This window comes from Rhea pennata, chromosome 15 (assembly GCF_028389875.1).
Source record: "Rhea pennata isolate bPtePen1 chromosome 15, bPtePen1.pri, whole genome shotgun sequence".
NCBI lineage: Eukaryota > Metazoa > Chordata > Aves > Rheiformes > Rheidae > Rhea > Rhea pennata.
In genome coordinates this window covers 9,056,965-9,069,664 of record NC_084677.1, presented here as the reverse complement: position 1 = coordinate 9,069,664, position 12,700 = coordinate 9,056,965, and the positions used below count along the sequence as shown (strand labels likewise).

The 12,700-nt window shown below is 34.3% G+C and overlaps 1 protein-coding gene across 3 annotated transcripts in view; it reads left to right on the top strand.

The window, feature by feature from the left end:
* Positions 1-12,700, top strand: part of SNX29 (sorting nexin 29) — a 138,235-nt gene that overhangs the window by 63,723 nt on the left and 61,812 nt on the right. For all 3 annotated transcript variants that reach the window (XM_062588537.1, XM_062588539.1, XM_062588538.1), the window contains 2 exons: positions 1,982-2,037; positions 3,029-3,110. In XM_062588537.1, coding sequence (XP_062444521.1) covers positions 1,982-2,037; positions 3,029-3,110 — 138 coding nt within the window. The remainder of the gene's footprint in view (positions 1-1,981; positions 2,038-3,028; positions 3,111-12,700) is intronic.

The window sequence follows — 12,700 nt, the reverse complement described above, 5'->3', positions numbered from 1 at the left end:
CACATCAGTGATTGTTAGAAAATGGAATGGAAAAATTTTTTCTATAGAAGTTCTGTTACTAAATAAATCTCTGTTTTATTCCACTCTGAGTTGTGTGTAGTTTTTGTCCCTTCATCTGAAAAATGGTATAGGAAAATTACAGCAGGTTCATGGAAAAGCAGAAAGGATCATCAGAGGTGTAGAGTGGTATGTCCCCTGGAAGGCGTGACTGAGACTAGGTCTTCTCGATCTGGAAAAGGACTTGCTTCAGGGAGAGAACTGTAAAATGGTGGATAGAGATTTAACTGTTCATGGTGTCTCCCAGTAATAACCAAACTAAACAGGAGGTCGTTTTTCATGAGGTCCTCTACAGTCGTAGAGCTGTGAAGCCCTTTTTACAAAAGATTGAGCATGTGCTTGGGAAAGAAATCCATTAAAGAGTTACCAAATATACAAAGCTACATTTTGCTGAAGAAGTCCCCTGACCTGAAAATTGCTGGAGGTTGAAAGAGTTGTGGCAGTGTCATATATGCTTGTTTGTATGAAATATCGTTGTGAGGTGGGCAGCCACTTACTTTGTCTGTATCTTAAAGACAACATGGTAAGCAAGCTGTGCACCTAAATAAGAGGTAAGTCATATTATCTTGTGCAAAAGAAGGAAACAGTTTGGATTTTTTGCAGCCATGATGCAAATTACAACTCTGTATTTCTTTTAGATGTTTCTTTTAAAGAATGAATAGACAAAATCAACTTAAGTGTTGCGGTAGAAATATATCAGCAAGCATATTTCAGGTAATAAGTCAGATACCCATGTAAATTTTGTCATATGATATTAGAACCTGGCCTAACAACCATTGAATTTTTTTTGTAGTATATTTCTCAACCTCCAGTAATTTTCATATATATAAATATATATATGCGTGTGTGTACACATACATATATATGTGCGTGTGTGTGTGTTTTTGTCATTGTCGAAGCAGCAAATGCTTCGAATAACACTTATGTGTGCAACCTACATTATAGCTCTATAATGAACTGGTATTTAATTAATGTAGATGCCATCTGTGTGTTGACAACTTTCAACAGTTTTTCAGTAAAACACACCCATTATGGTGGATTATGGCTTGCTTTATCATATATAATAGTGAGGTGCAGAATATATCCTTTAATGTTTAGCTAGTTTTAAAGTAAGAATTGATTCAGTTCTAAATGCTTTTTCAATTTTGTTATTTCTTAACTGTCACTTGTTTGAATTCTACAGTACTTAGAATCATAGAATCAGTAAGGTTGGAAGGGACCTCTGGAGATCAGCTAGTCCAACCTCCCTGCTCAGTAGGGTCGCCTGCAGTATGTTAAACAGGGTTGCATCCAGGTGGGCCTTGAATAACTCCAGAGAAGGAGACTCCACGACCTCTCTGGGTGACCTGTTCTAGTGCTCCGTCACTCTCACAGGGAAGAAATTCCCCCTCACATTGAGGCAAAAACTACATCCTTACATTCTTTATGAAGTTTTATAGCCGTGTAGTGCTTCTTAAGAAAAAAACTAAAATAAAAGGATCATATGTCCCTCTCTTAATGGTTAGTTTGTTATAATGTTTATTTACAAAAAAAAAAAAGGCATTCACTGGTTTTATGTGCTTCATCTCTTCCCATAAATTGTTTATACATACAATATAGTTTGGTTTAGGATATTTTTCTTAAAGGCCTAATAGTGATGCTTTTGTCTGGTATTTTTTTTACCTTTCAAAATTGCATGCTTTTGCAAGTCCAAGCTGTTTCTTTACAAAACTGTAGTGAATTCTAACTTTGAGAACTCATAAGGATGATATGTTATAGTCTTTGTACAATCTTTTATTTTTCTTTAATTGTTTTCCAGTAATAGGTTTTTCAGTGGCATTTGAAAACCTGAGTGTTGAATTGTAATTTCCTTATAATACTATGTTTCCTTAAGAAAAAACATAATAACCAGTATATGGGAATTGTTTCTGTTTTGTAAATACAGGTCCCTGGAGATTTGAGTCAAACATCTGAAGATCAGAGTTTGTCAGATTTTGAAATGTAAGTTGCTTAATATGAGCATTTTTCTCCCTATGCTGTCTTTATGGGAATGAAGAACAAGCAAACAGATTTAATAATTTGTTTTCTCTATATTATTTTCAATAACTGAACTCTCAATTGTAGAATTCTATGGTTAGAAAGTACAGAGAGCTGCAGAGTCCGTACACTGGTATAATTTTTTAATAATGTTGAATCCAATGAATTTAGATTTAAGAAGATTCTCCTGAGGATGCTATTTTTTTTTCTTAATTCTTTCAGTGTGCTAATTTTTGTAGCTATTATAGCTGGTAGTGTTCTAACAAAAAACAGCATGAGTCTGATGATAGTACAGAAAAGTTGTTTTCTGAAGAAAAATCATGCTGTTAATAACTTGATGGTCTTTCTCATTTTTGTGGAATAACTCTGAATCAATGCATGCAAATTTTTTTTTTAAATAAAGGCAGTAAATTACGCCATATCACTAAGTGTTGTGTTTTGGAGCTTTGCCTTTTTTCAGTCAAACTAATGAGTATAGCTTCTTGTGGATGAAGGAGTGGAAGTGTGGCTAATGTCTTCCTATTGTAATTGGAAAAAAAATTACAATTCAAATTAAATTACAAAGAGAATGGATGGGAATGTCTTATCCATAATTGTGCAGAAGTCTTCTGTTATTTAATGTACTCAGTTTTTTATGGAGTTTTGTGAATGACAAAATTTGTTGAAATTAGTTTTTTCTGTATATAATGAAATATTGTCAAATGCATACCATAAAAAAACAAGGGGAATTATTTCATTGCTTTTTTTCAGTTATATTAGTTTAAAGAAAGAATTCTAAGTATCACAGTTATAAAAAGGTTCAGGCAAAATTACAATTTTTCTGATACTCTATTTGAAATGTTAAGTTGCTTTGTTGATCACTTTGATCATTATCAAAATCACTGGAGGCTGTTACTTTCTGTTTTTTGTATATAAACATGGTGTCCTATTTTAAGCTTTTCTCTTTCCTGCTCAGATCAAATCGTGCTCTTATTAATGTTTGGATTCCCTCAGTCTTTCTGCGTGGAAAAGCTGCTAATGCATTCCATGTTTATCAGGTAAGTAATACTTTTTAAAGTAGATTCTATAAATAAGGTAACTGACTGAAATGGAACATTTTAATATTTTAAGTATCTTGTTGCAATTTTTTAAGAAATCAGTTAATAAACAGCAGCAGTAATTTTATTTATATTCATCCTTCGGATTGGGTAGATGATCAAAATTGCCTATTTTGAAGATTTTCTTGATAGTTGAATACTTTAAAAGCATGTTAAAAAAAAAGATTGCAGTGGACAGATGGCACAGCCATTCAATATTGATCAGTAATGCCTTCCTGCATATGCATGCATTCTATTTCACTTTTGGGGATATTAGTGACCAAAAATACTGTTCATTTTCTTATAAATGAAGCCTATAAAGACAGACAGAGATGACCTCACATTAGTGGCTCACTCAAACATTTTGCACTGTGTAGTAGCCCTCACTATGTGTCATTGGTCATGTTCATGGTGAGTTGTGCTTCTGCCAGTTCAAAATTTAGGGTTTGCGCTCTAACCTGCCTTGTACTTGAAGCACTGAAGTCCCATCTCATTCCTTGATACATGGATCCTCAGTTTCAGAACAGGCATGCTCTCTATAGATATAGGTATCTATAGACATAGAAAGGCAGGCTCTTTAATGTGCGCTCCCAGTCTGTCCGTATTTCTTTGTTTGGACTAGTTTGGACTATTTCTGTTGCAAAATTTCCTGCTTTCCTGCTTCAGCATTATCTATTTCTGAAGCTTATCAACATTCCTTTCCCACTTGGAACAATGATTTCTTTAGAATTTTGAATTATTTATGAAGTGTTAGCTGGTAGTTGAAAAATACAGGAAAACCTTTCTTGTGGCTAGCAAAAGACAATGAAAAATAAGTCTTTGCCTAATGAAAAGAAGAGCTGGTAATATTGAAATGTCAGTAATTCGTTAAAAAGCGTTGAATAATCAATCAAAAATGCAGGTATACAAATGCTTGTGGAAATGTAATGATACAATGTGATTATTTTTGCTGATTAGCTATTGTTTTTCCCACTCTCCTGTGTTCCTCTAGTCTGCTGTCGCTAGCTGCACATATGCAAACCCAATCAACACATAAATTATTACAAGCCTGATAGTGCATCTCTGTTGTTCTCATGATGATGTAGTTCCATGAGTGCAACTGCAGCTTCAGTTCCTCCTGCTTGCTTCCCAGATTACCCTGTTCTATTCTTTTCATCTTTTATTACTGTTTCATATATCTCCCTTGTTTCCGTCACCACACACCACTTACTTTCTACTCTATCCCCCATTACTTCACTGAACTTTGGCTAGTAATCTCACTTCCCTGACTTTGTGGCTTTCCTCACCAGGTTGTCCAGCAATCTGGTAAAGGTGGTCTTGTCCCACTCTGTCAGGTGGATTCCATGTCTCCCTGGCAGCCTTTGATCTTTAGAGATGATCCTGCGGTTGTAAAAGACAAATTCCTGCCAATGACATCAGCTACGTGCATACTGATCCACGACATCCATTTTTATCCAAGCCCTGGATACCCATACTTGCAGGAAGACCACCACTTGGGTCCCTCTGCCCTTCACCCTTGTCCTCAGTGCTGTGTGGTAACCCTTGATATGCTGTGAGTCCCTTTTGGGCAATAATGTAGCTGTTTGCGTGGATGAGCAGCAAAGTGTAATAGCGAGGGCTATCTATCAAGTACTGTTTAAAAACTTCAAGTTTTAAAGGTTCATACCTTTCCTCACACATACTTTAGTCTAGACAGTTCATCTACCAAAAGGTGAAATGTGATGCATCCCACTCCCTCCTCTCCCCCCCCGATGTTGCATAGAAATTCTGAGTTTCTGGCAGGTAAGAATTTCTGGCAAAAAGAGACAATTGTAGAAAATATTTTTCATCTAAAAGATGAAGTGACAACATGACATTGAATTCCTGCATTTTCTGACTACTTTTTCTTAAGCTGTGTTAAGAGCATTTCTAATGGTTTTAGCTTTGGCACAGTTATTAACGATGATTAAAAAATGATAGATGTGTTTTCTGTACTGTATGATTTTTGTATCTTTTTAACATTACTGATGCCTGTTGTTACCTGAAAAGATGGGGAAAGGGAATATAACCTAACATTGCTCTTACCTTTTCCAGAAGTGAAAACAAAGCTTATTTGACTGCAATGAAACCGGTTCCACGTTTCTTTCATAGTTACCTGGAAAGTTAACATAATTTGTGATGATCAAATTGTGGGTATGACTTGCTGCAGAGTGGGGGAGTTGTTGCAAAGAAAGAGCTCTAAACTCTTTTCAGTGGAATTTGTGACTAAGAGACTTAAGCTTTGGCTTTATTTGTTGTGTTTGCCAATGGTCTGTTGCTCAGATAGTTTTTTTTTTTTTTTCCTCTCATTCTTTTGCTTAGTGAAAAGTGTAAACAGATAATTGTTGCAGCTTCTCTGCAATGAAACAGGGAATTTAGGTGCACGCAGTTCCTCTCTTTGGTGTAAGAAGATGCTGTGATAGATAAGGAATCTGAAGATATCATTTATCATATGCTATTAGAGGTTCTGAAGTTCAATAACAATGTCATTACAGTGCGGGAAGGCTGTTATATTTGCAAAAATGCTGTCAGCTTGAACGTCCTGAACTGATAAATAAAAATACAGAAAAGCATGTAAAGAAAGGAAAGAAAAGCATGTAAGCACATACGTATTTGAAAAAGGGACATAGAAAATTTGCATGTATTGCAAACACTTGCATTTTTAGCAGAGATTAATTTATGTTTTTTCAGTTGCATTCCCTTTGTTTGAGTGGGAAGTAAGTTTTTTTCAATATTAAACTTTCTACTGTATTTTGAATTGTGTTAGTGTTCCTTACTACTAATATGCAAACTAAAACTGATCTATTTATAAGGTTGCAGTCTAATATGCCAAAATGATACTTTTTTCTTAAACTTATGCAGTGTTTTTTATTAAGGCATAGTAAAAGTGGTTAGAAGAACAACTTCACTTAGTATTTACTTACAGCTCTCACAGTAGTTCAAGGAGTCTAGCACCTGGTATTAAGGATGATTTATGATATTTGTTCATGGTATATTATTTTTCATACATAAACAACATTTTAATCAGAATATGGTACAAGTATGAGTGACAGTGAGGAATGCATTCAATGTAATCAAATTTTATGTTTTTCAATTGTGTATATTTATATCCACCAAATATTAGGGAATTACCTTGAAAAGAAAATTAAATAGTAATGGAAATACTGCTTAATGAATATATATTTTCTGAGGTCAGAACATTGCTTCAATAATAACATTTTTTAAAAAATTTGTTGCACTTAGGTTTTTATTTAGTAGAAATAGCTCTTAGTTTTTAATTAAAAAACAACAAAAAGCATAGTAAATAAAGGGAATTATCTAACCTCTTAATAATGGTCAAATAAGAGTTCTGTTGGAAAAGAATACGATTATATACTGTTATGCACAGATGCACATAATTTTAAAATTGATTTTTAAGATTGTATTTGCTGAGATTAGACTTGCAGAAGATACAGATACTGTTTATGTTGTCACTTTATCTCCCTTTGATACTTGTGGCTTATTCTAGGGGGGGGAATCCTTTTAGACTTGTGATTCTCCAAATTACTTTCTCATCTTAATTTCTACATGGATGTTAATACATTCTGGTTTTTGTTCAGTTTTGCTTAAGCTGTTTTTCTTCTAACTTAAAGGCATGATGGAAAGTCTAAGGTTTGATTGATCTGCTGACATACTTGAGGGTTCTGAATGTCTATTCTGATTTTTCTGCGGAAAATAAGTTGAAGTAAGTCCATAAGAATGCTTTTGTTACTGGGGCAGAACAGAGTAAAGGGCATTTGGGGGAAATAATTTGGTTGTCTGATGCAAATATTCCACTTTTTTTTTGCCTCTAAGTTAAGAACACAATTATTTTCTGAAAACATGACCTTCTACAGAAACTAAGACTATAAAAGTTTTAGTGTGAATGACTGGGGGTTAGTGTAAGCCATACATTATGTGGTACATGGCAGTGCATGCCCTACATTTAGATAACGGAGCTTTGATGGAAGTTATGATTACTATTGCCTGTAAAGGTGGGGAACAACAATCCGTAGTGCACAGCACTTTCTGTGGCTTCTTCAACAAAACTACTGCTAAAGGGTTGTTGTGCTGGGCAGGAGCCAATACTAAGGCTATGTTGAGTGCCTTTAACTTCAAGATAACAGCGGATTGTATCAGAAAAGTCCTGGTTCTCAAAGATGATTCAGTTGATGGATGCCCATCTAGAAGTGTGCACAGGATATCTCTTATGTTTTTTTTAACTTACCTAAACATGCGTTCCTGCTCCTTCTCCCTCAGCTTCTGCTGATTAGAAATTGCATGACTCTGGAGCATCCTTCCATGTGATGGAGAGAGGAGGATGTTTGACTTTGGAGATTTGCTATGTCTGATTTATCACTGATGCAGTTTAGAACTGTTGTGCCTCTACTGTCCCTTTTCCTCATAAATATGTATTCTCCAGCAAAAAACAAAGGACTATATTCCTATCATGTGGCTTGGAAATAAGCAAAAGAGATTCAAAGAAATTGCAAAGCATGTCAAATGTGGTGGAAAAGTATGAAACTGTCAGTACAATATCCCTCATCTATTGTCCTGGAATCAGTGCTGCTTAGGAATATAAGAATGAGGAGAAATAAATCTTGATAGCTGTGTCTCTTCAAAATCAATGCCAGTTTTACAAATATGCTTTTTAAGCCATGAAAAACAAAAAGAATGACATGTTAATTTGTATCTCAGTAGAGTCAGGTGTGGACAAGATAAGAATAGATTTTAAACCCAATAAGAGTTTTGTTAAACTGTTAAATTTTAGGAGGAGTTTTACTACAAATTTTTAATGCTATTTTCAAGGTAGATCTTGTTATGTCATGTTAATATTTTGGTATGTTTAAGAAGCCATGTTCAAAATCGGTGGATCTTTCATCCTCAAAAATAAAGTCGATACTGTTAAGGTATTAAATATGTTATTAAGCAATGGATATAGAAGGAAAAGTTTCCAGCTCCAGAATAACTGTCACATAATTGCAACCATCAAATAGTTGATTTAATTTCTATTAAGGATTCTGGACAAGCTCAGAAGTAAAGTTGTAGACTCATAAAACTAGCAATTTTGAAATGAGTCCTGTTAGATGTGAAAATTTTATTGAACCTCTTTGCAGAGTTACTTTGGACTTCTGCAGCAATAATTAACTGGTACCATTTGCTAGTTATGAATCTTAAGAATTTAAAAATAAGATCTAGAAACATAGCCAAATTTTTTAGTCAGTTTGAATGACTGGGTTTCAGGTGGAGAATAGGGGAACAGTTATAAGCAGCAGACTGATCAATGCTAACATCTTCGAATCATCTAATACTCCCTTTAAGATTAACAGAAGCTGTAAACTTGTATGAAAAGTAATATTTTGTACCACTCAGTTGTAGATAGTATCACAATTAGTGTATAATTCTAGTGAAAAAGCTAGTCGCAGTTGACTGCATACTTAAGTGCATTTGTGCAACTTCGATGGTGTTGCTATTGATTTGTTTTTAGATACAGGAATAGGATTTTTTCCATGGCTTTGTAGCAAAGAGTTTTTGCTCTTAAACTTAGCATTTGCACTTCAGGTTTGGATTCATCAGGAACTGGGGACATTTCTGGAATGGAGGGAACTTTCACAGGAGGGATAAGTTTTTAACATAAATAGGACTCAGTTGTAGGCATTTAAAAATTATAGAATAATTTATAAACTGAAAACTAGAGGAAGACTTGCATATACAGAAGAGCAGATGTTTAGGGTGGAAATAAGAATTTAAATTTCCCCTTTTTGCTCCTGGAGAACCATTAAATCTAAATATATTTTGGTTAGTGTTGCAGAGTAATTGTTCAAAAACCAGTCCTATGATTTTTTTTTTTCTCTACACGACAGAGGACTTTGCTTCCAATTTCCTCTTTGACTATTAACAATTTCTATCCTACATCTACTTAAGTAAATTTTAAAGTACAATTTAAATTGGGGAATGTCCGTTTAATTTCAGGGGAAATAAAAAAGAGAATGACAAAAAGTGAGGAACCTGGCTGAAAGAAGAGCTCAAAGAAACAGCTAAGTTAGTTTGCAGGCATCATGGAGACTATTTAAAAATTCAGCTGTTGCTCTGAGCAAATATATAACCTATTAAAAAAAAAAAAAAAAGGATGAGGAAAGAGCAGAAGCAGGCGAGGATGGCTAAGTGGCAAGTAATGGAAATTATTAGAAGCAGAAAAAATCCTTCAGAAAAAAAATAAGTAATCTCTGAAGGAAGGATGGAAACAGAAGAGCTTATTTTTTTTTAAAAAAAAAAATAGGAAAAATTTAAAACTAGTGACAAAACAAGGAAAAGTTTATGCAAAAACTTCCAAAAGGCGTAAATTCAAATGATGCTTTTCTATGTGTGTCAGGACAAATATTTAAGCTGTAAAAGGAAGTCTCAGTAAACAGAAAATAGTAATAGAAAAATTAGAGGCTTTTTTTTTTTTTTTTTTAAGTCTCTTTTCATGGAAATGTTCAGGGGATTCTCATTTTGGACTGTCCCTCTGGAGAACTGGAGAATTGTCAGAATGCCTGTCTTAAATTGAGGTATCAGTAGAAGAGGTTATTGAATAAATAAAGAATAACCTTCACGTGCTATTCACCAGGAATTCAAGCACAAAATAGTTGAAAACTGTGATAGATTACTTCACTTGGATACCAGAAGATTTCTAAGTAGCTACGTTCACCAATTAAAGTAATTAAAAAGGGGCTGAAGAGCAAATTGTTAGAAATTATTAGGAAGACTGTAAAAAACCAGAACATTATGTCATGTTTAAGGCCAGGCTTGTTTGTATGTGGTTCTAATCCCCTACTCTGCAAAAAGTAAAACAGAACTGGAAATAATACACGTATGGATGAAAAATGTTGAAAATACGGCATCTCTTCCACTTGAGCATAGTAGGAATTCTCAGACAACAGAAAAGAAAAAGGAGAGCGGAACAGTAGCAATCCTTCAAATCATGAAAAGAATGAGGAAGAAAAGTAGAAAGAATGGAACATACTTTTATCTATGTGTTTCAATACACAAGTTAGAGTATCCATTGAAACTAGTAGCCTGTAGATTCAAAGCAGTTGTGGAAGTTGTTCTCTCCACATCCAAGGCTCTTCCTTATGTATCCATGGTTGGCCATTCAGAGATGGAACATTAAGGAGATGAGCCCCTTTTCAGGCTCAATGTGTACATTCTTTTGTTCACATTTATGTACCGGATAAAATAGCTTTCATAATTCACTGAAGAATTTTTTTTCATGTTGAAATCGATGCATCTTGCAGTAATAATACAATTGAAGAAACTTGAAGGTCATGATTTGGGATTAACCAAAGATGAGTTACCATGACAAAGCTTTGTAATGATAAGAAAGTAAAATATAGTCCTGAAATGGAAGTAAGAAGTATGACGAGGAAATCTTTTCTTCTATTAGAGAAGAATAAATAGAATAAATTTCTTATAAGAATTTCTTCTTATTTATCTTGTATGCATTGTAGGCTCATTCTAAAGTTTCCAAAGGCACAGTTTTCTTATTTATACTCGGTTTGATATATTTTGCTTTGGTTTATATCTTGAATATTATCTTGTCATTCACTAGTGCTGATGAAGTACTTGATATCCTTGTTATGAACCAATCATAGGGATTATGAAAGCATTGCTGGAAGAAATTATCTGGGCAGTGACAGGAGATCAGACTAGATTGTCATAGCAGTTTTTTCTAGCAATAACTTACAAAAACAACTGCAGTTATCTAATGTGAGATGAAAATAAGAAACATTAGAGGTTTACTGTCTTACAAAGTTTGTGGCAGCTATTAATAAGGAAGCAGTTTATGAGCTTTAGAAGACCTAGCCATATATGAAACTGAGCAATATGTATACAAAGCAATGATTAGGAAAGCATAATAATCTGAACAGAAAATTTGCATGTTAGGCTTCTTATTAAAATCAGAGTCATGCTGAGAAAAGTCCACTCTTCTCTTACAAACATTCTGTCTTCTCCAGGTGGCTCATCTAGGTTTTTTCTGATGATGACTCTTAGATTTGTGCAGTTTGCTGCTCATCCTTTTTGTGAATCCTATAGTCAGATGTTGCTCAATCAGGCTACTAGACAAGAATATAATTTTTTGTCTTGTATATTCATAGGGATAAAGACAGAATCCAGATCAGATTTAAAAAAAAACATTTTGCACTTATACTTTACCTCTAGATGGTGATAGTTAGTTGCGACTTTCTTCAGCAACAGTGAAGGAAGGTGATTATTTCAATAATATTATTTAAGGATATTTCTCCAGTGTAGAGTGTCATATTTGCTGCATACATATTGATTCCACTTTCCTGAAAAGTGTACAGCAAATGTCATTAGTCATATGTTTTGTTGCTATAATTACTAATGGTTGACACTTAAGATAATGAAGCTGAGATTTTGTAATTCTGAAGTGATACCAGTATCAAAATGGTTACTTGCAAATTCTTCTTTTTTGCAGAATAATAAACATTTTAAACTGTGCAAAATAAGGTTAAAGATAAGCATGTTAATCAGACAAGGGTATTGCTGTTCCGATGTGAATAAGAAGCCTTCTAAAATTATTATCAATAAATATTTTTAAGTAACATTTCCATTTCTGTCCCTCTTAGCAGTTTAACATAGATTGACTAATCTCTCTTCTCATAATGTTTCTTTCTATGTTATTTAAAATGATGTTTTATTTTTCCTATCAACTTACTCTGAAAGAGTATCTTCAAATACTGGTGAATTCACAGTACTTGAATGCTCCTGCTTAGGCAGACAGGATGATTTTCACAAAGACGAAACATCAGCGTGATGGAGGAGAACGGTATCTGATAGTAAGAGGTTTGGGGGATGAGGTAGTCAACTAAGGATATAAGAGAATAACCAGCAAATACTCTGGGTGAGATGTGAAGCAATGAAAGTGCAGCCTGGGATCTGTTCTTCTGGCCAGACATGACTGTTAACGCTTACTATATGCATGAGTCTGGTGTTACGGATAGTGTTTCATCAAAGCGGAAATCTTAACAGTGGAAAACAATGAACTAACAGTTAAAATACTTTAAAGATAGGCAAAGAATCACAAAAGTTCAGTCTAAACTTGAATTCCATTTCCCTGAAATATAAGCAGCTAGCTTGCTTTAGTAGCTGTGGCACTAAGCAGGGTGAAAAGAAGAAAGAAGAGTAGAGGCTTATAATAATGCACCAACTCAGAGCAGCTTAGGGTGAATAGAGAAGAAAATGGCCTGGAATGATTAAAAGAATTTGGGAGAAAGATATGGCTTATGGCTTTCTGAAAGAGAGTGGCTTGAGGTTACATAAGCCAACAGGATGCATGCCCCACAGTTTTCATAATGGGAGCTGAGTATGTGTCTCATTTTGGTCCCTTGTGAGCTTTTATGATTATTTCCTTTTTCTAAAGGAAGCCATAAGGGTTTAAAGTTGATACACAGAAGTGCTTATAGAATTGCTAATCTAGATTCAGTAAATGCTAGGAAAACAAAAATAGAATT